The following is a 24,163-nucleotide window of genomic DNA, read 5'->3' on the forward strand; positions in this document are numbered from 1 at the left end:
ACAATTCACTGATCCATTCTTTCTTTTTTTTTTTAAATTAAGTTATATTTTTTCAATCAACAAAAATCCACCCACTCTCTTTCCTTCCCTACCATCCTCCATTTGAGAATGTTCTTTCATTTGTTTTTCATTTTCAATTGTTTTTCTTTGAACAAAACCTGTTACAAACATATATAGTCAAGGGAAACAAATTTCCACACTGGTCGTGTTCAAAAGGAATATATGTACACACACACATACACACGTTATTTTTGCATTCTTGAGTTTTTTTCCTCTCACAGAAGGTGGGTAACATTTTTTGGTCATTAGTCCTCTGGAATTATGTTAGACCATTATGCTAATTGGGATTCATAAGTCATTCATAGTTGTTTACCTTTACAATATTGCAGCCATTGTGTTAATTGTTCTCCTGATTCTCTTCATTTTGCTCATCAGTCCATAGGAATCTCAGATTGCTCTGGAAATCATCCCCTTCATCATTTCTTATAGCACAATAGTATTCTATCACATTTATATACAATAACTTGTTAAGCCATTCCCCTGTTACTGGGCATCCTCTCTAATTCCAATTCTTTGCCACTTAAAAACAACCCCTATAAATATTTTTTGTATGTCATTTGCTACAGTTTGTTTTGTTTAGGATTAGGACTAATTCCTCCTTTATTCCACCTTCCTTCTAATTCCCCTTTCTTCTTTCCTTTCCCTCCAATTTCCTTGTTGAGCAAAATGTATTTTTGTATCCAACTCTGTGGGTCAGCATATTCTGCACTCCTTTGACCAATGCAGATGAGAGTAAGGTTCAGGTGTCAGCTGCTACTCCCACCCTTCCCCCTTGTTTAACTTCTTTTTCTTTTTTTGGTTGATGGAAGTGTTTAGAGATAGCAAATTTCCACTGACGATTGCTTTGACTGCATTCCAAAAATTTTGGTGTGTTGTCACTTTTTAAATGAATCTGTTGTTTCAAGGATTTGTGCTTTCTTTCAACAATTCTTTGGGATTAGGTTATTTAGTCTCATTGATATTTAATCATTTCTTCAATAGCTGTTGATTGCAGTTTTTATTGCTCAATAGTCAGCCACAAGATATCAGGATTTTTGATAGGAGCTTGATTCAAATACATAAGAACAAGAGCTGTTCTCCAGTAGGCAGGATATGAAGAAATAGGTTTCAAAGAATAAAATCCAGGGCAGCTAGTTGGCACAGTGAGTAGAGCACCGGCCCTGGAGTCAGGAGGATCTGAGTTCAAATTTGGCCTCAGACACTTGATACAGTTACTAGCTGTGTGACTTTGGGCAACTCACTTAACCCCAATTGCCTTGCCTTGCCTTCCCCCCTCAAAGAAATAGAGAGAGAGAGAGAGAGAGAGAGAGGGAGAGGATAAAATCCAAGTTAACAACTATATGAGAAAATGCTTCAAATCACTAATAATGAGGAATGCAAATGACAATTGTTGGAGGTGCCAAGGGAGGAAAGATACATGAAGGCATTCTTGATGGAGCTGGGAATTAGTTCTAGCTATTCTAGAAAGCAATTTGAGACTGTACTAAAAAAAAACCACTAAGTTATGCATATACTTTGACTTAGTGGCCCACTACTATGCCTATACAGCAGAGTTAAAGAGAGAGGGAAGGGGGACCCCTGACAAAAATTTTTATTGCAGTACTTTGTTATAGCAAAGAACTGAGAAAGTAAAGGAAATGCTCATCAGTTTTAGAATGGCTGAATAAATTGTGGTATATGAATGTTATGGAATATTATTGTGCCATAAGAAACATGTTGATATAAGAGAAACCCTAGAAGATTTATATGAACTGATGCAAAATGAAATGAACAGAACCTGGAAAACAATTTATACAATAACATTGAAAAGAAAAACAACTTTGAAAGACTTTAGATTTCTCTCTGATCAGTGCAATAACCATTAGGATTCCAGTGGACTTATGGTAAAGTATGCAGAATGAGGCATATGTTTACAGACAAGGACAGTGTTTAAATTTGGTTGACCATGATTTTTTGTTAGAAAGATCTTTTTTTTAACTTGTGAATTTGAGAAGGGTAATGCCAAAAAAAAAAAAACCAGAAGAAAGAACAGACCATTGAATTATATTTTAATGTAGAAGAGAAAGAAGTTCAGAAGGAAACACAACAGGACAGCTTTGAATATTTCATGTTGAATTTTTTTAAAAGCAGACTCTACTGATTAGAGATTCCTGTTTTCATATGCAATCCTCTTTCTGTTCTACCTTGTTTATGAAAATACTCATTTTTTTTTGGTGGGTTTAGAATAAACTTTTTAAAAATAAAATAATAAAATTTCTCCCAATAAAATAAAGGAAAAAAGTATAGCACTCACTTTAAAAACCCTAAAATACATGAGCATTGATGGCCCTTCCTTAATATTATCAAAAACATATTTAAAATCAAAAGTTAGTATTGTTTCCAATACTAGGAGACCTAGGTGACACAGTAGACGAAGTGCTGGGCTTGGAGTCAGGAAGAGCTGAGTTCAAAAACAGCCTCAGAAACTTACTAGCTGAGTGACCTTGGGCAAGTCACTTAACTTCTGTTTGCCACTTAAGAAGGAAATGGCAAACCACTCCTGTATCTTTGCCAAGGACAACCCCCATGGACAGTGGTCTTTGTGATCATGAAGAATCAGACACAACTGCAACGACTGAACTACAACATAATTGTTTCCAGTGGAAAAACATTAGGTTTCCCAGTTCAAACAGAGGTACAGTAAGAATGCCCCCTCTTCCTATTTATGATTATTTGATTCAGTTCTAAAATTAAAAGAATAAAATCAGAAGAATAAACATACAAAGGGAGACAAAACTATCCTTATTTGCAGATTACATGATGGTGTACTTAGAAAACCCCAGAGAATCAGCTAAGAAATTGAGTCTGTTCAGCAAGGTAGCAGGACTCAATAAATTCTCAGAAATCATTAGCATTTCTATGCAGTACTAAAAAAAAAAAGTACATGCCAATAGAAATTCTATTTAAAATAACTACAAAATGTACAAAATATCTATGATTTAATTTATGAGCACAGAAGATTTATGTAATTGAAAATATAAAATAATCTTTATAGAAAAAGGGGAGACATATTTGGGTAGTCATTATTTGTGGTTAAGTCATGCCAGTATAATAAAAATGATGGTATTAATTTACTATAGTCACAATGAATATTGTTCTCTTGCTTCTGTTAATCTTACTCTGTATTTGTGTAAACCATGCCAATCAGTTCATCGAAGGAATTCTTTTTAAAAAAAAAATTGACAAAATAATATCCCTATGCATTTGGAAGAACGCCTAGTCTAGCATCTCAAAGAAAGAACTAGTATATGAATGAAGGGGGCATAGCATTATCTAGCCTTAGACTTAAGATTATAAAGCCATGGTCTTCAGAACTGTTTTGTTACTGGTTAAAAAAAAATCAGACCAAATAAACAAGAAACAAAAGCAATAAAAACAAAGTAATAAGCCACTATTTGGGTAACCTAAGAACATGGATTGAGCTGCTATGAAAATTAGAAAGCGGGGCAGCTAGGTGGCGCAGTGAATAGAGCACCGGCCCTGGAGTCAAGAGGACCTGAGTTCAAATCCGGGCTCAGACACTTGACACATGTACTAGCTGTGTGACCTTGGGCAAGTCACTTAACCCCAATTCCCCTGCCCCCCACCAAATACCTGAAAATTAGAAAGCAATTGGGCAAAAATTGGTTTTAGACCAACATCTGTGATCTAACATTCTGTAGAATAAGCTCAAAATAGATAAACAGCCTGAATATAAAGGGTCACACCACAAAAAAATAAGAGAACAAGAGCAGGCATAATTTACAGTAGCTATGGGCAGAATTCTTAACTAAATGAGGGGTAGAGGTAATCATAAAAAATTAGAAAGCTAATTTTGACCGTTAAATTTAAAAGTATTTGCTTAAATAAAATCAGTCAAGATGATTAGAAAACTAATGGTATAGTGGGGAAAGTGTTTTTATTAGATATTACTGATGAAAGTCTAATATCTAAAATATTCAGGGAAGTAACACAATTATGTAACAAACACCAAGACCCATTCCCCATTAGGGAGATAGAATATTCAAACATTTTCAAAAGAAGAATTACAAACAATAAATTACTATGTGAAAACATGCTGTAACTCACTAACAGGAAGAGAAATGCACATTAAACAAGTGCAGTTTTCACTTTTCACACTTCACAAATTATTAAAGGTGAAGAAAACATAGGAGTAAGCTAATATTAGAGGGAATTTGGGAAGATGGGCACACTGATGTACTATGGTGGAGCTGCTAAATAATCCATTTAATTCTGGGTTTCAATTTGGAATTTTTTAAGAAAAGTGACAGTGATCTTGTTATCAAATACCTCCAAGGAAGTCAGATAGACACAAAAATCCCAATATATTCCAAAATATTCATAGCAGCACTCTTTTTGTTTGAAAAGAACTTAGAAACAAAGTGGGTGGCCATCATTTGGGAGAAAATGGAAAAACTGGTCTTTGAATGTAATAAAATATGATTATAGGAAGAAATGACAAAAATGAGAAATTCAGAGGAACATGGAGTGAGATTAGCAGAAGCAGGAGAACAATATACATTGTGACTGTAATTGAAAAAAAATCACTGAAAGGAAATTGAACTTTGAATAATGGGAAATGCAATGGAGGTATGAGAGAAGGGATAATGAAATGTACTTCCTCCTCATGGCAGAGAGAGAGAGGCCTACTAAGAGACATGGTTTTTATGTCATGTGCTCTTGCTTAATTGTTTCTCTTTGTTACAAGGGAGGGTTCAGTCTGGAAGGGGGTAGGAAATGACTGATGTAATGACCAAAAAGCATCAATAAAATTTATGTTAATATAAAATAAGGGGGTTCGACTAGATGACCTTTGAGGTTTAAAACCTATGATGTCACCCTGCCATGTTACCTTTCCAACTCTAAATTTATGACCCTGCGACTTGCTGAGGGTTGCTGTGTTTCAGCATTGTGATGTGCCAATTCATATTTGTAAATTGCTTGTGTGTGCTATTGCTATGTTGCTGCCTTTCAAAATATATGTTCCATTTCCCTTAGAGGCTTTTATTCAAAATAGTTTTGAAAAACCAATGCTCAGACTAAAACACCCATTTTAACCTTTATTTCTTCTGCAAAGTAAGAGTAAGACTTTAAATCTACTATACTGTGTAAACTCATGCAAGTCACTTAACCTGTTTGAGTCTTAGTGTCCTTATTAAACAGTAATAATAGTGATGATGATACCTGTACCATTTGCCTCATTGGGTTGTTGAGAACATTAGATGGTACAAGTGCCTCTTGTGAGTTTTTTTAAAAAATACATAGCAATAATGTAAAGTACTTTTTTTGATTTATTTTTACGATAATAATAAATTACTCTTTAATTTAGGCTTTAGAAATCTTTAAAAGCTGCTCCACATTTTCTTTATCTGTTCTTCCTACCCAAGATGTAGGGATAGGATGAATAACCCCATTTGACAGGCTTCCATGTTGCTGTGCTAGTGGTCAGGGTTTGAAGGGCCCTTGCCTCTAACCCTCCTTTTTTAGAAAAAAATATATTTTCTGGTAGTCCAAAAGGCATGTTCTTGCTTACCCACTGCATAGTGATGACTCACCTGTGATGGCTTTTGTGTATGATTCTTCAGTTTTTATTTAAAATATGTATAAAATATTATGCCTTACAAGTTACAAATATATGAATGTTGGTTCATTTCTTTAAATGCCAGGGCTAGAATCTGTCATATCATTCACGAACTTTATTTTTGCGTGATAGGCCACATCTTAGTATATTAGGACACTTGTTAATACAGTGCTGTACACAAGTAGTGATACAAAGGATCTTCTAATAGGCTTTTTTTTCCCATTGCTCTAGCCCACTGTAATACTGATTTATGGTCTTGCTTTCTCAAAGGTTATTTGTGCTTGTACATGGAAAAGGATGAACTTCTGGGGACCACGCTCATCCTCGCTTGGGTCCCTAACTCCAGGATCCAGAGGCAAGATGAAGAGGCCCTGCGCTACATTACCCCTGAAAGCTCCCCTGTGCGCAAGGCTCCCAGCAAACGAAGCCGTCGTGTTCAGGGCTCTGGAGAGCCTCATCATCCCTCCCCCATGGAACAAAAATACCCTCTGACCCCTAAGGATGAGGACATCTTAGTGGTGGCCCAGAGTTTCCAAGATACCGTCCACATAAGCTCCTCATTAGAAGATGGGGAAAAGCTATCCCAAGGCTTGGGGACAGATAGTCCTATCCAAGCTACCCAGCCTGTCCATAGTGACTCAGGAATCTTATCTACTATCAGTTCTCAGGATGAGCCAAATAGGTCTGAGTTGTCAGTGGATGGTACAGAGGAGGGACCGGAGTTGAGGCCAGAGCCCGGAGAAGAGGAAGGCTCCTTAGAGCTCTCTGCTGATGATGTGAGCAGGGACAGTACTTTTGATTCTGATTCTGATGCCTTTTCTTCACCCTTCTGCCTCTCACCAATAAGTGAAGCCCTTGCAGAGAGCAGCAGTTCTGTTTTTCTGGATGATGAAAATAGGTGAGTTGTTTGAAATCTAAAATCTTCTTTTCTGGAGGCGGCCTGTATATATGGCAACCATATGTCCTGGATTATCTGGAACAGTCCCAATTTAAAATAGTATGTTCTATTGTACTCATAAACCAAATGACCATCACATGTTCTGATTTTTGGTTTGGAAAATATAGGATAATATGGTTAGAAAATATAGCCGAGGCGTAGAACATTTAATGGAAGGAAAAGTTCATCATTGCTGGGATGATAACTTATTATTCCTACTATTTCACCCTTTTGGCACATGTGACTACCGCTGATGTCATTAAGGATGGTTGCTCTTCTCATATTCTATTCACTTTAGGCTCCCAGTTAAGGGAGGAGTATTAATAAGCACACACAGTAAGAAGTATTTGTGTTCATGACTAAGATGATGAAGTCCTGTGATTAAGCTGCAAGGCAGAGTTCGTTTCCTCCACTGCAGGTTATCCTGTGGGCCACTTGGAAAATATTCCTAATACACATCCCCACTAAGTCTGCAATGTTGAGTGAAAAGCTTTATGAGCCAGCCTCTTGTCTCTATTGTTGTTTCGTTGTTTCAGTCATGTCTGACTCTTCTTACCCTGTTTGGGGTTTTCTTGGCAAAGATACTAGAGTGGGTTGCCATTTACTTCTCCACTTCGTTTCACAGATGAGGAAACTGAAGTAAACATGGTTAAGTGCTTGCCCAGGGTCACACAGCTAGTAAGTGCCTGAGGCCAGATTTGAACTCAGGAAGATGAGTCTTCATCACTGCAGGCCTGGTACACCCCTTTGTTGTCCGCATGGTGGCTTTACAAAATGAATTTGACCATAAAACTTTTTAAGGCTAATAATGCTGATAATGCATACATACTAGTCTATACATTCTATAATCTGGGGATGAGAGGCATGAGACTAAGTTGGGAAAATTTCGAAGCAAAATAAAGAAAGTTAAGCCTGTTTACTACAAATACTCACAAAATTGCTGCATAGAGTGCTTTTTATCCTTAATTACATTTCATATTTTAGAAAGGAATATTTTTAATGTTTTATTGATGACCCTTTTTAAAAAATTATTGATATTTTCTGATGGCTCTGCACTGTTCCTCTCCACCCTAATAGATGTATTCATTTAATGAAAAAATAGAATTAAGCAAAGATGAATCCCAACATTGTTTGCATGTTTCACACCTATATTCTACTACTTTTCAAATAGGAAGTGAGAACCGTGCATTACTGCCAAGTCATCTAAAATAACCTCTAGTTTCTGCATTGATCAGAGTTCTTCCTTCCTATTGTTTTCCTCTTCATGACAATGGTCATTGTGTTATTTGTTGTCCAGGTTCTGGTCTGCATCTATTCATATGAGTCTTCCCAAGTTTGTTTGAATTCTGCATGCTTATTACACTTATGTCACAATACTATTCCATTACATTCATATACCATATTTTGTTCACTGCCACATTCTCCAGTTAATTGGTGCTAGTTTCCTTTCAGTTCTCTCTGCCAAAATGTGCTGCTATATTTTTTGTATAACATGAGACTTTAGAAGATACATATTATAATAATAAGATAATAATTTGATATTGCTAATATCCGAAGTTTCTGACTGAACTGCTAGTCAAATTGCAGGATTCAAATTGAAGAACATTGCTTTACAGCATTAGTCTTTAGATGCCAAAAGGAATATACAATAAATTAACCAGGGAGTTGTAACTCACTGCTCCAGGGACCATGTTTAGGTTCATTGATTTGTATCGTATGTCATTCTCTGCAATCATGACTTTTTAAGGGGGCTTGGATAAACAGAAACATTCAAATATGGCATTGGTGGATTTCTATAGGGTTGCTCTCAGGTGGTACCATGATAGTACTGTTAGGACAATAGCACCACACTTATCTACCTCTCTACGCTGCTGACTCAGAGTCAGTTGTCATTAACTATGCATATTTTTGTAGGGACTATAAGGCTTCTATGCCTTAATGCATCATGTGTTACTGTTTTTGCTTCTAAGATTCCCAACTCCACCTGCAGATTTAGTTACATTTAGTTACTTTGAATGATGGTTTGTGTCTCTTTGGAGCCATTGGATTGGTAATGTGCAAATTCTGAGAAGGGTTTGAAGACTTTGATAAACTCCAAATAGTGGGAGAGGATCCTTGTTAATTGACTTAGGAGGATGGTGAAAATTTTAAATTAATATAACTTAACAAATATAAAGTACCATAATCTTTAAAAAGTGCCAGTAATTTCAGGTATTGCTTTAAAGTTGGGAGGGTCTGAATTGCATCAGTCCACAAGTCCCCCTGTATATTAAGCATCTTCTGTATTTGGTACCACCTTCTTTCAAAAAAATCTTATTTTCCTTTTTGGATATATCCTTCCTCTATCCCTGCCATGCAAACTATCTCTTTTTAAAAATTTTTTCTTTTTTTTTTTTTTTTAAAAGAAAGCAGTTGTGCAAAACCAACCAACAGATCAACTGAGTCAAACAATATATTCAACGTTCCACGTACACAGTCTCTCACATCTAGACAAAAGGGAGGGAGGTGCATTTTTTTCTAGCTCTTCTTCAGATCCAAGCATGGGCATTATAATTACATTGTGTTGAGTTTCATTTTATATTTTCCACTTGCATCGTAGTCTTTGGATATAATTTTTCTCCTAATTCCGCTTAACACCTTTGTTGTTATTCAGTCATTTTTTCGGTTGTGTCTGACTCTTTGTGACCCCATTTGCGATTTTCTTGGCAAAGATATTGGAGTGGTTTGCTCTCTCCCTCTCCTGCTCATTTTACAGATGAGGAAACTGAGGCAAACAGGGTTAAAGTGCCTCGCTGAGGGTCACACAGCTAATAAGTGACTGAGACCAATTTTGAACTCCAGGACTGAGCCATTGTGCCACCAGGCTGCCCCCCTTTACTCAACTTTGCATCGATTCATATAAGTCTTCCCTATAGTTCCAAAACTATATTGTTCACATTCATCATTATGATGTATAGTAATATTCTGTCACATTCAGTGATATTCCACTATATACAACAATATTCAATTATATTCAGGGGCCAGTTTCTCTATCCATTCTTTAATTGTTGAGCATTTATTTTGCTTCCAATTTCTTGCCAACACAGGAAAGTGCTGTTATGAAGATTTTTGCGTATATGGAACCTTTTTTTCTGTCTTTGCCATCCTTCAAGATACTTAGCAATGAGATCTCTGGAACAAATGGTTATGGACATTTTGATTACTTTTTCCACATAATTCTAAATTGCTTTCCAGAATGGTTGGGACAATTCCTGGCTCTAGCAGCAGTGTATTGACACATATTAAATGGTTTTCGTTGATTAATTTATACTCTATCTGCATTTTTATTTATCAGAGAAACTAAAACTTACTAAAATTAACTTTAAAAAAATTAACCAACTTAACTTCAAAATACAAACTGTGAAAATGAGACACAAAATACAAAACACAATTTTTTTTTGAGATATTTTAATGTGCCTTGGCTCATCCAGAACTCCCTAAACTACATACCTATTAGTTGACCTCTAAGGGCTTTGTCATTAACATCTCATTAACCGTTTCACCGAAGACTCTGTGTTGTTATTGACTTCTTTTTCTGGGGTATGCTAAAGGAGAAGGTGTGCTCAATGAAAATCACAGATGCAACACACTTGATTGAATGCATAAAGAGTGAATGTGCTAAAATTGACAGCAATGTGGAGTTATTACATCGAGTTTACGTGAATCTTGCAAAGCACATCAACCTTTGCATCACAAATGATGGAAATCATATTGAAGATGTTATTTGTTAATATTCCAATTAAATAAAATGTTGTTGAAAATTTCATTCACTTGATTTCTTGAAAATATGCATTTTTGCCTATGTGTCCAGACTTTAGGAACACCCTTTATTCTGTGCTTCATGTGAATCTTCTGACTCCTAGGAGAGTGTTCTTTCTGCTATCCCCATACTGCCTTCTCCATAAAATCTTAGCTCTTGATCGGTACTGTGTTGAAAAGGGCAATTGTGGGAATATTTCATTGTGCTAGGACCTAGTGGAGCCCATGCCCCCATATATCTCAGTAAAACTCTAAAAAAATTGAAAAATAATTAAGAAAATCAAAGTGAATCATTTATGAACTCCTCCATTCACTCCAGAGCTTCACAAAAGTCTGCCCAAATTCTGCACAAGAACAGAATGGAGACAAGATCGGATGTTGGAAATGCAAGAATTCTGGACAGCCCTGGGCAGAGCAGCCCTGGGACACCAGCATTATTAACAGAAAAATGGTCCTATGCAGCACCTAGCACAGTACAGGCCCTGACCCAGCATCTATGCAGCCTGGGCCAGAGCCATAGCAAGACACAAGACCCGACAATTCTTGCAGAAGTTGGTACAGGAGTACAAGCTCCCAACCCAGAAATTGGGGCTGGACATATAAGTAAACAGAAAACACCAAACAATGATGAAATACCTCGGACTGAAAAATGCCCAACCTAGGAGAACTATAACTAGGCAAAAAGTCTAGTTAGAACCTCAGAAGGGGGGAAAATGTCTTAGCCATAAGGATTGCAAGAGTGCCTGAAAGAAATAAAGCAAGAGATACAAAGTGGAATAACTAGGAAAGGAAGAATGATGAGGAAAATTAGTAACTTAGACCTCACGTTGATAAAGCTTACCCAAGAACTATGAATGCTCTGAAAATTAGAATAGGCCATCAGCAAACAGTAGTTTAATGAGGCAAGGCAGATTAAAACCAAATCAAAGGATTAAAATATGTGCATATATGGAATATAATAATACATATTATATATGTACATGTATACATATATATACATACATATATATAAATATATACACACACATATATATGGAATATAATAGCAAAAATGACTGACCTGGAAGACAAATCAAGGAGAGATAATTTATGAATCATCACAGTCCGTGAAAATCATGACCAAGAAGAAGCTTTGGTACCATATGTCAACAAATTAGAACTCAAACCTGCTAAGATCTCTTAGAACCAGAAGGCAAAGTGAAAAATTGAAAGAATGTACCCCTGAAAGAAAATTCCCAAATTAAAACTCAAAGAAACATCATAGCCAAAATCTGTTGCTTTCAGGTTTAAAAAAAAAAAACAAACCAAAAAACACAACAGGCAGCCAAAATGAAAGTGGTTAGGTAACAAGGAGCCACAGTCAGGATCTCATGATACTTGGCCGCTGCCACCATGAAGCAGAAAAGAGCTTGGAGTATCATGTTTCAAAAGGCAGAAGATAAGAACTTAGAACTAATGGTAACCTCTCTAGCAAAACTAAATATAGTCCTATGGGGGGAAGTGGGAATTTAATGAAATAGAGGATTTCCAAGCATTTTGGATGAAAAATAGAACTGAGTAGAAACTTTGAAATGGAAACACAGGAGTCAAGAGAAACTTAGAAAAGTACACAATTTGATTAATTGGAAAGCACTTTGTGGGAATGAGGGGTAGCTAGGTGGCACAGGGAATAGAGTGCCAGTCCTGCAGTCAGGAAGTCTTATCTTCTTGAGTTCAAATATGGCCTCAGACAGTTACTAGCTGGGTAAGTCACTTAACCCTGTTGGCCTCAGTTTTGTCATCTGTAAAGTGAGCTGGAGAAGCAAATGGCAAACCACTCCGGTATCTGTGCCAAGAAAACCTCAGATGAGGTCATGAAGAGTCAGATATGACTAAAAACAGCTGATCTACCAGCAACAACATGTGGGAATGAATTTTTTACATGCTAATAAAAGGAGAATTAACCAAGTGTTTTTCTCAGAACCCTAAAGTCTTTTGGATCATTGAAAAAATTAAATCAGACAGGACCAGGGAAGTGATTTTATTCTGTTTTGATGATGTTAATAGAAGATGGAAATGGGAGGAGGGGTCAGGGACAATACTGGGGAGGAGAGGGAGGAGGAGAAGACTGGATAGCTCACAAAATAGGAGTGCATGAGAATAAGAATATTAAAGCATGGAGGAAGGGGTGGGTCAAATGGCCAATCCTTGAACCTTACTTTCATCTAAACTCTCAGTACAAAGGAAGACTGAACACTTATTTCTTGTCTCTCCCCTCTTCTCCCCCTTTTCTCCTCCCTACTCCATCTTTCCCCCACACACAAAAGAGGATAATTTAAAAATCTATTCAGCTTAATAAACAAATTGGTGGGGACATAGAGCATATTCAAGGGAATGGTCCTAAGTAAAACAAACTCCAGTGCTGGGTTAAAAAGAAGAGAGAATTAAAAGAAAAAGAAGAAAAGAGTGATTGGAAGTAGGCGAGGAGAAGACAGTAGGGTCAAAAGAACCAAGACAAAATCACTCTATGTATTGATCACACATGTTAGAAAATGCTTTTTCTTTTACCCTCAAAAAAAAAAAGGTTATGGGGGCAAAGAAAAGAAAAAGTGCAACAGGATAAGATGCAAGAAAATAAAAAAATCATAACCATGAATGTAAATATGAAAGGGAATAGCAAAATGCACTACAAAGCCAAATTTAGTGATATGTTGTTTACAACATAAAGATTCACTTAGACTTCAAATGAGGGACTGGAGCAGATTCTATTATGCTTCAGGTGAACTGAAAAATATCGGAGAAGCAATCAAGATTTCAGATAAGAATAACCTAAATGCAATCACAATAAAAAGAGCTAAGCAGAGAAACTAAATTTGCTTAAAGGCACCATGAATAATAAGACAAAATTTAAGGGACTGAATAGAACTTGAGAAAAATTAGAGATAATACATCTCTGGTAATTACTGGATGGGAATAGAAAGGAATTTATTTCAGCTGTGTATCACCTTTACAAAAATTGACCATGTTTTGAGACATTCAAAACTTCACCAGAAATGTTAAAAAGTAGTACTAAGCATATCATTTACTGATCATAATGCAATAAAATTGTAATGAATATTCATCGCCAGATCTAATGGCCTTATCTTTCTTGACCTCTATGCATCCTTTGACACTATCAATCACACTCTTCCCTTTGATACTCATTTCTTGATAATTTTGCTGCATTTACATCAAAGGCTCACCTTACAATCATGGGTGTCCTACAGAGCTCTGTCTTGGTTCTTCTCTTCCGCCTCTGTACTGTTCCACGTGGTGATCTCATCAACTCCCATGAATTTAGTTATTTCTATACTGATGATTTTCAGCTCTACTTACCCATTCCCAACCTCTCAGCTGATCTCCATTCTTGCATACCCAGTGACCATTAGACATCTTGAACTGAATGTCCTGTGGATGTCTTAAACTTAACATGTCCAAAACTCATTATCTTTCCCACAAAACTCTCTCCTATTCCTGACTTCCCTATTAATGTACCACCATCTTCAGTCATGTAGACTTGGAACCTAGATAGTATCCTCAACTTGTCACTCTCTCTCTGTCCCCATATCCAGTCTGTTGCCAAGGCCTGTCAAGTTTACAGTTCTCAGGTGGCTGCATTATTTTGGGGCTTTTATGACTGACTTCACCATGCCCCAGGAAGTTCTTTATTGGAATAACTTCATCATTAGCTTTGGTACTCCCTCTGCTTCTCTGATTGGAGGGTGGCCATGAACTGCAAATCTCCATTTAAGGAAAGAGCTCACCTCAAACATCTCTTCATTTCTCACCTGGTTGCATTACTTTGGGACTGCTCTGCCTGACTTCTCTACCATGCCCCCCGAGTCTGGTCCCTTCTCCCTACTGTCCTCCTGGCCTTTCAGATTTTGTCTTTGTCTTCCCCATGAGATTGTAAGGTTCTTGAGGCTTGGGACTGCCTTTCTTTTTTCATATTTGTATCCCTAGCACTTAGCACAGTGCCTGGCACATAGTAACCTTGATAAATGTTTGTTGATTATTGATTTTTTATGACATTTTTCATGTATACTCCCTTCTTTCCTCTGACATTGCCACCACCCTTGGTTCAGGCCCTTTTCACTCCACACAGAGACCATCGCAATAACCTGCAGGTTGGTCTACCACAGGTTCCAAGCCAGACTCCACTCAGCTGCAAAAATGATCTTCTAAAGTGGAAGCCTGACCATGCCACCTTCTCACTTCCCCTATTCAGTAAACTCCATTGACTCCCTCTCCCTTCCAGAATAAAATATAAAATATTCTAGTGTTCAAAAGCCCTTCATAACTTGCCCACTCTTCTACCTTTTTAGTCTTATACCTTAACACTCGTAAGTGTACTCTGTAGTCCAGTGATGTTGGCCTCCTTGAACAAGACACTCCATCTCTTGGCTTCAGGCATGTTCACAGACTGTCTCCTATGCTTGAAATTCCCTCCCTCCTTACCTTCTGGCTTCTTTGAAGTCCTAGTTAAAATGCCACCTTTTGTAAGGAGATTTTCCTGATCTTCCTTAATCCTATGTGTGTGTCTATATTGTTTGTACATAGTTGCTTGCATGTTGTCTTTCCCTTTTGCCTTTCTTTATATTCCCAGCACTTAGCATAATGTCTGGTGCATAGTAGGTAATTAATAAATATTTATTGACTGACTGATATAGAAGAAAGAACTTACCCAAAAGGAACACAGAGAATATCCAGGGTCTGTTGTGTGTGAATGTCTAAGATAGGCTTAGAACCTATTCAGTCAAGGCATAATTATGACTACTTATAGCACAGCATTTCTGCTTACTTTTACTTAAGAGAGAATTGAAACAATTTCCAATTTAATTGTATTGTTCAGAAACTTATTTAGGAAGAATAGGAAATGATTTTAGGGGAGAGCAGTTTTCACAGAAAATTTCTTGGAGGAGGGGACCAGCGGCTAAGAACAGGAAAAGTTTCATGTAGGTAGCACTGTATTCACTGGGCCCTAAAGGCAGTGAGTCTCCCAACAGGTAGTGTGAGGAAAGTTCACACCAGGCATATAAGTACATGGACATGGGAAATGGAGTGATGTGTATGAGGAACAGCAAAGTCAATCTGACTGGAATGTAGAGGAGCAGTGTACAAGAAAACTAGATAAAGTAGAAAATTCCAATTACATAAAATTTAAAAGATTTCTAATGAACAAAGTCACCTGAATAAAAAGTGAAGTGGAAGGGAAAGGAACAAGCTCTTATTAAGCACACTAGGAAAATTGAGAGGACAAGTGTGTCAACTAATTAAGCAAGGATTGCCTTTAGATACATTATTGTTTATTTCTCTTTAAATCTCCTTAAAGCCCTTAAAAAAAACCCCTAGTCTCCTTTTTAAACTATGAAGATACTGAAACAGTAACCAAATCATTTTCTCTGTCCCTGAAAGAAGGAAGGTCAGGTTCTGATAGAGGAAGATCTCTCCTGAGAGCTTCATTTCTGCCATTACAAAATAGATATGAGAGGATAGAGAAAATGAAGGTGTTCTGTTAGCCTCTCCCACTGCATCTCCCAAACCAGGATGATTCCTCTGGGGGATCTTGTGCAACTTTTGCCAACCTGTTGCATGTTACCTTTGTAAGATGCCTCCCCAAGGGCCTGATCTATAAATTAACTCTATGTAGACTTGTCTTTAGGAAAAGTAGGGCTGAAGCGATAGCAATAGTACCAGAGTTGTAAGGAGAGTCATGGGACACTTGAATCCCGTCTTCCTGGCACCCCTCAGTACCTGCTGCTGTCAGCAGCCCTAGGCCAACAAGGGCCTCCACAAGACTCTACAAACAGGTGCAGTCATAGGAAACGTGAAAGTAAGTGATGAATTGGAGCTGCTAAGCTGATCCTAACAGCCCCTAAGGGAATTCAAGAGAAGCTGAGAATTCATACGCGACCTCCCAGGACCTTTGGCATTTCTATTGCAATTCAGCCCAATACCTGATGAAATCACTCTTGAAAGTTACAGGGAGGCAAATGTGAAATGGCTTTTTGGTCCTTTCCTTGGAATTTATCTGTATTTTTTTACAGTATTCTGCTCTATTAACCTTACCATTTCCTGAAAAATAACGATAAAGGACATCTTTCTGTTTTTTTCAAGTTAAGTTTTAGGAACCTGAAAATATGTTTTCTCTGACAGGCAGATATAAGGTTCAACAGATTTAGTGCCTCCTGGGTGCTGCAGCTATGCAAGCATGCTAGCAAGGATAATAAAAGGTCTTGATCCTGTGGAGCTTATTTGTGTGGCAAGTGCCATAACAGATACAAAAGAAGGCCTCTGTAAGTTCATTGGTGGGATGGGCTATATTCAATTGGGAGGGGATCCGAAAAGCTTCATGACAGAGGAGAGGGTGGTGGAACAACTTTTTGAAAGGTGTTTTGAAAGATGATTAGGATTCTGACAAACTGGGAGTTTGGGGTCGGGTTGGGTACGTTCCAGGCCAAAAGAATAGCATAAATAAAAGTAAAATAGTATGTGATGTATTCAGGAGGCAGTAAGAGTACAGTTTGATTGGCGTGTAAGCAGTGGTATGCTGGCAAGTATTTAATACCTGTATCCTCAAAAATGTATGCATTATATAGATCAACATTATTAATGTTTTCTCTATTCCTTTAAGTCTATATATAATCAGCAAAACAAAAAAAAAAGTCCTGATTTTTAGTATTTGCTGAGAGGCATAAATGCTCACACTGAAAAGTGTAACATGTGACTCTTGAGAGAGAGTTGGAGCTGGCTCCAGTACACACCTGAGTGTAATCCACTTGGAGGGGAAATGGTGAGAGCTAATCCTGTAAAAAGAAGCTGAGACTATATTAAAGAGGGACTTGAGAGCCATGCTGAACCTAAACTTATTTTGATAGGCAGCGGGTATTCATCGAAGGCTGTTAAAGAGAGTAGTGACTTAACTGGACTTACGCTTCAGGGAGATTAAGTTGGCGGCTGTGCGCGTGTGGAACAAACCAACTTTTTTTGGTACTGGTGCAAACATATGGCCTTCCATTCCCCTTCCTCACTCTCCTTCATCTTCAGAGGAAAAAAAAAGGGAATAACCATAGGACTATAGACAACTAGAGAATGGTAGAATTAGCACCCAAGAGATGATCTAGTTTAAGCCTTGCTAGCTGCATTTAGGAAGAAATGCTGCTTAGGTTTCCAAATGGTTTTTAGGAGAAGATGTTCCACCCCAGAGGGAATCATCAGGACCAGGAAATGCCGTAGGAGAAGAGGTTTATAAATGTTGGATATTTTCTTTTTAAAAAAATAGTTAATTGATGCTTTTTGCTTTTACGTCATAGGCATTCTAGATACATGCTCCTGGTCCCCAGCATTGAAACAAACCTCTCTGGTAACAAAGAAAAACAATCCAGCAAAAACAACCAATGTAGCAATTATACCTGACAATGTATGCAACACTCTAAAGCACCCATCTCTGAGCTAAAAGGAGAGGTATTTCTTTTTCCTAAAATAAATTTTTATTGGTACCTTGTTTTTACATCATCAAAATTCCTCCCAGTAGCTCTCTCCCTTCCCCTAGACAACTATACTTTGTAACAAAAAATATTTTTAAAAGAAAAAAAATCAGCAAATCTGATCAATATATCAAAAATATATCCAGTATTCTATATGTATGGACTTCCTCGCTTTGCAGAGGAGTGTGGGGAAGTGTCTTCACATCTTTTCTTTGGGACCATGCTTATAGTACCTAACAATATTCATTTTTCATTGCTTCGTAGTGACTATTATTCTCATTGTTAGAGTTAGTGAGTGTATTGTTTTCTTCACTCTAATTATTACGCTTTGATTCAGTTTATGTAAGTCATTTAATGTTTCTCTGTATTCTTCATACTCACTATTTCTTACAGCACAGTGCTAGTTCATTCCATTCCTCAGTGGTTCTGTGTTGTTTGATGAGAGATATGTTTCTTTATTTAATTTAGATTTGATCATTTGGTTACCCAATAGTGCTTTCATTTACATTATTGTAGTTATTGTGTATATATTGATGTCTGGGTTCTGCTTACATTCAGCATCAGTTCACACAAATCTTTCCATGTTTCTTTGAATTCCTTGTCATTTTGTACAGCACAACATTCCATTATTCCAACTATACCATTTCAGCTATTCTTCAGCACCTGCTATGTGCTGGGCATTGTGCTAAGGACATAAAGAAAGACCAAAAAACAACCCTGGCTCTCAAGGAGCTCACAGTCCAGTGGGGAGAGACAGCATGAAAACAACTATGTAAAAACAAAATATATGCAGGATGAATATCTGAATGAATATCTCAACTCAGCGGGAAGGCATTAGCATTAAGGGGAATTTGGAAAAGCTTCTTGTAAAAGATAGGATTTTAATTGGGACTTTGAATGAAGAAGCCAAGAGGCACAGTTAAGAAGAGAGCATTCACAGCAGTGAAAATGGGTGAAGTGGGGAGGTGGAGAGTCTTGTGTGAGGAACAGCCAGGAGGCCAGTGTCACTAAAGGAAAGGGAGGGGGGCAAGGTATAAGAAGACTGAAAAGATAGGAGGAGGCCAGGTTATGCAGGGCTTTAAATGCCACCAGCAGGATTTTATATTTGATCCTGGAAGTGATAGGAAGCCCCTGGAGTTTCTTGAATAGGGAATTGACATGATCATAACTGCACTTTAGAAAGATCAATTTGATACCTCAGTGGAGGGTAGACTAAATAAGCACCCAATTTGTTTCATTTTTTTCCACTTAATAGTATTTTATTTTTTCCAATTACATGTAAAGACAGTTTTCAACATTCACTTTTATAAGATTTTCAGTTCCAAAATTTTTTCTCCTTCCCTCCCTCCCCTCCTCCCCCATCCCCAAAGCAGGCAATCTGATATAGGCTACACATGTACAATCATATCAGACATTTCCACATTAGTCATGTTGTAAAAGAAGAATCAGAACAAAAGGGAAAAACCATGAGAAAGAAAAAAAAACAGTATGCTTCGATCTGCATTCGGTTCTGCGGTCGTCTGCACAGTTCTTTCTCTGGATGTGGATAGCATTTTCCATCGTGAGTCTTAGATCATTGTATTGCTGAGAAGAGCTAAGTCTATCAAAGTTGCTTGAAGTTCTTTAGTACCACAAAAAATACCATAATGAATATAGTAATAGCTAACATTTGTGTAGTGTTTTATGTATATTATCTCATTTGCTCTTCACTACAATCCGGTGGGGTTGGTACTGTTATTACTTTCCCATTTTGCAGACAAGGAAACTGAAGCTTAGACTGGTCCAGTAACTTTTGCAGTGTCACATGGGTAGTTGGTGAGGCAGGATTCACATCAGGTCCTTCTGACACCAAGTCCGGCACTCTACATACTACATACACTACCTGGATTGATATTTTGCTAATAGGGACTTTTCTGTCTTTGAAAGAAGGACAATTGGTGGTTTATGATTTTTGATGGATCAATGAGTATGAACAGTTCAGTCACTTTTCTCACACTATAATTCAAATTGTTTTCCTAAATGGTTGTATCAATTTATAGTTCCACCAAACTATTATTAGTGCACCGCAGCCCTAGCAACAGTCCCTATATCCTTTTTTTTAATTGGCCAATTCGTTGATTGTGAGATAAAACCTCGAAGTTGTTTTAATTGCTTTCTCTTGTATTTAATGATTTAACATCCTTATTTTTAAAACTCATTTCATATCCTTTGACTAGATATAGGGGGGGATATTCTAAAAGGTTAGGTAGAAGTAATATAGTGTGTCCTAACAGGTGCACTAAGAGAGATTTTACAGGAATCAGGGTGGGGGTGGAAGGCAGGGTGAGAAGAGAGGATACATGAATGCAAAAGTGCAACGGCTTTTCTCTAGTCTAGTTCTTGTAGTAAACTTGTCCCTGTATGGAGTAGATGGTAGCTTTAAGAGACCTATCTGTAGGAATTAGGGGTTTGGTGGTGGAACACAGAAGTTGAAGGTATCAGGATCTGTCTTGCTTTCTGTAAATATTTAAACACTGGGAAGATTATTTTTGGTAGTTAAGCTTGCTCTCTGTGACTGGCAGGCTTCCAAGTTTCTGTGAAAGGGTATCAAGTGACACTATGTTAAGTCCACATCTCCCTTAAGATCAGTGTGTTAACTATTACTTGGGCTGTGATTTTATTTTTGTCTTCACCCGCTGCTAGCCATGATTTCTGGTTTTTTTTGCGGTAAGCAGAGTGGAAGCTCCCCTAACCTTCAGGTTAAGAACTAGGTAGCCCTAAATTTGAGGTTGGTGACTTCCCTGGATATCACATTTGAGATGTTGCATTTTCCACTTTTGGGAATGTCTTTATCACAAGATAGTCTAAGGAAGCACATTGCTAGAGAGCCTTATGTTATGATGGTTATATATACTTGTTCATACCTGGTCATTTTCCCTGAGCTGTTTAATAATGTGCCTTTGTTTAGATCCAGGTGGAGGGGCCCTTTGTTATTTGCAAGAGGAAGTGAGTTGGTTTCTTTTAGTTTTTATGGCATCATTCTCACTTTCCACTTTGCTTTATGTATGCTGTGTTATCCACTTTGTCTTCTTTATCCTGGAGAAGATGGCAGGTGGGGAAAGTTACCTTTGGAGAAAAAAAAAAATCAGTGCCCATGGAGAGCTTCATTCAACCAGTGCAATTCTTTGGGTGCCCAGCAGATGGCAGGCTACTCCCAGAACAGGCTGAGCACTGCTCCTGGCCTGCTGAGTCAGCCGCCTCTTCCCTTTACCTCTCTCTTGGACAAACCACTTTCTTCTATCTTCCCTGCATTAGCAGAGAAGTCCAGATTCTGTAGAGAGGAAAGTACTGCCGTTACTTCCACCCTTATGGTCCCTAGCTGCCCTTCTTCCCTTGGCTTCATTTCCAAACAGGTTTTCCCCCTTTTAACCTTAACATTAAAGTGAGACCACTGTAAGCCACCTGGGGTTACACGTGATGCAAGGTGAAGGACTAAGAAGAATATAGAACAAGGATCACTTGGCAGTGTTGGCTTGGCATGTATTCATTCTGTGTGATCAGTTTCTGTTTTCATTCAGCTATATAATCTTCCTCTTTAACTTTTTAGCTATTTACCAAGGGTCTTTGGCAGATAAAATGTTGCCAACACTCCCAAAGGCAGTGCCAATGGATGATTCAATCAGCAGACATTTATTGAGCACTTACTATGTGCCAGGTACTATGCTAGGGACTGGCAATACAAATACATAAATAAGTATATACAGAATAAATACAAAATAGCTCATTACAGGGTAATTTGGGAAGGCATCAAGATTACCTTTTGACAACCCAGTTCCCTAAACAAAGACCACAAATCCTAGTTTGGACCGATACTAGAAGCAGGACATAAATTAGCAAATCCTGCGCCCAGTGTAAGATTTATGAGTGATGATCTCTCTTTGCTTTGGGGAACAGTTTCCCCTTAGAAACTTAGGCTACTTCTATCACCCCTGGGTGGTAGAAGTGACAGTAATGGGAATTGAGAACAGCAATGCCTCCCCACCGAGGCTAAGTTTACGCTCGTCTTGTTCTGTCTCTGCCTGAAAAGGTTTTCCAGAGGATCAGGCATAGTTCAAACAGAAAAGAGCCTGGACTAGAATTGACTTAGCTTCTGTAGGTCCAGGCAGGGGTGTGTGTGGGTATGGGCGCGCGCGCACACGTGTGTACATGCGCAGCTCCATGCTCAGACCTGATAAATGCAGGCCAACCCAGGCTACCACTGCACCTTACAGGTTCAACTTTACTCAAGTTGGAGCTAAGGCCTGTTTTAAAAGACTGTAAAGCTGGATATAAGTTTTCATTTCTTCATCCCTCATTCAAAAGACTGTTAGTCTGGCAAAAGCCTTTCCTGATGTGTGAAGATGAACTTTGGAGGAAAACTGCCATCCTGTAATAATTAAAGCTTGTTTCTATAGTGTTTTAAGGCTTGCAGAATGTTTCTTTTTAATAACCTTGTTTTACAAATAAGGAATAGACTCAGGTCATTAATTGACCTCAACTACAAACCCTCCCTTTCCCTTTACATCCAGTAAATTGACATATCTTGTCTATTTTGCCTCCTGGTCGCCTGAAATCTATGCTCTTCACTTATATCCCACTACCCTAGTTTAGGCTCTCATGATCACTCACCTAGACTATTGTAGTAGTCCTAATTGGACTCTTTACCTCTCAAGTCTTACCTTTCTCCAACTCATCCTTTACACAGCTACCAAAGTAAGATTCCTAAAGCACAAGTCTGACCATGTGATTCTCTTCCTTAGGATCAGATACAAGTTCTGGTGTTTGACATTTGAAACCCTTCACAACCTGACCCCATTCTATCTTTCCAGCCTTGGAATGGAACTCATTTTCAGTCTACGCTATTTTTCCTCACAGTGCTCCTCTCATCTCCATTCTCTTCCCCCTGTCTTTCCTGCCTGACAATTCCTTGGCTTCCTTCAAAGCTCAACTCAAACTCCTACATGAGTCCTTTCTCACTCCTCTTACTGCTAGTGCTTCTCCTTCTCCAATTACCTGTGTACACACATAAACATATATAACATACACAAATAAATATATTATTTACTACTATATCCATGCCCATAATATATTTGGTTATGTATGTGTTGTCTGTCTGTATTGAATGTAAGTTTCTTTGAGGTCAGGAACTTTTTCATTATTGTCTAAAGTCAAGTCATCAAGCATTTATTTAGTGCTCACTATATGCCGTGCGCTGTGCTAAATGCTAGGAATACAAATTCAGACAAAAAGGAAGACAGTAGCTGTTCTTTGAGACCTTATTTTCTAATGGGAAAACAGTGTGTAAAAAGCTGGAAGGTTGAAAGGGGATGGGGGTAAGATGGAGAAATCCAGAGGAGTGCATCCTGGTGGAAAATAAAAAAGTAACTGTCGAAGGGAAGGGCCTCTGATTGGAACAGAAGGTATTTTGTCTTTGTATCCCTAGCACCTAGCACAGTAGAGTGTAGACGAGACTTGATAAATGCTTGTTCATTGATTGACCAGGTCACCTTGATTATTGATTCATGTAAACTCATGGAAAAAACACCTCTAGGAATGACCCACAGATTATTGTTTTTCAACGAGAGGAAGAGGGAGAGAGAAAGACTTTCACCCATTTTCTCTTAGAAATTAGAGAATCAGTCAGTCTACAAGCATTTTTTTTTAAACACTATTTGTCATACACTGTACTAAAGCTGGGGATACAAAGGATGTCAAAAACAGTCCCTATCCTTAAAAATTTACATTTTAGTGGAAGAGACAACATGTAAATAATTAGGCACATAAAAGATAAATACAAAGTGGATGGGAAATAAACTTAGGGACTTGCAAAGGCTTTAGAATTGGAAAGGACCAGGAAAAGGCCTCATGCAGAAGGTGGTACTTGAGCTGAGTCTTGAAGGAAGCCAGGGATTTTCAGAAGATAAATTTATGAGTAAAGGATAAATTAAAGGATAAAATTTAATTCCACAAACATTTATTGAGCATATATTAAGAAGGGAGAAGGGAATGATGATATGACATTATTACTACAGATAAGTGTAATATAAGATAGGAAGTGATGGTACCAAAGGAGAGATCTAAGCAAATTGATCTAGGAAAATTGAGGTGGGTCAGAGGAGATGACATGAAAGTTGAACCTTGGAAAGAAAAAAAAAGGAGGTTCTCCTCACACCAGAAATGTTCTTCTCAATTCCATCTCTTAGAATTCCTAGCTTCCTTCCAGGC

The 24,163-nt window shown here is 37.8% G+C and overlaps 1 protein-coding gene across 4 annotated transcripts in view; it reads left to right on the forward strand.

The window, feature by feature from the left end:
- Positions 1 to 24,163, forward strand: part of TBC1D16 (TBC1 domain family member 16) — a 135,231-nt gene that overhangs the window by 47,677 nt on the left and 63,391 nt on the right. For all 4 annotated transcript variants that reach the window (XM_036757175.1, XM_036757174.1, XM_036757173.1 and 1 more), the window contains one exon: positions 5,951 to 6,578. In XM_036757175.1, coding sequence (XP_036613070.1) covers positions 5,951 to 6,578 — 628 coding nt within the window. The remainder of the gene's footprint in view (positions 1 to 5,950; positions 6,579 to 24,163) is intronic.

The sequence above is a fragment of the Trichosurus vulpecula genome, chromosome 4, assembly GCF_011100635.1.
Source record: "Trichosurus vulpecula isolate mTriVul1 chromosome 4, mTriVul1.pri, whole genome shotgun sequence".
Classification (NCBI taxonomy): domain Eukaryota; kingdom Metazoa; phylum Chordata; class Mammalia; order Diprotodontia; family Phalangeridae; genus Trichosurus; species Trichosurus vulpecula.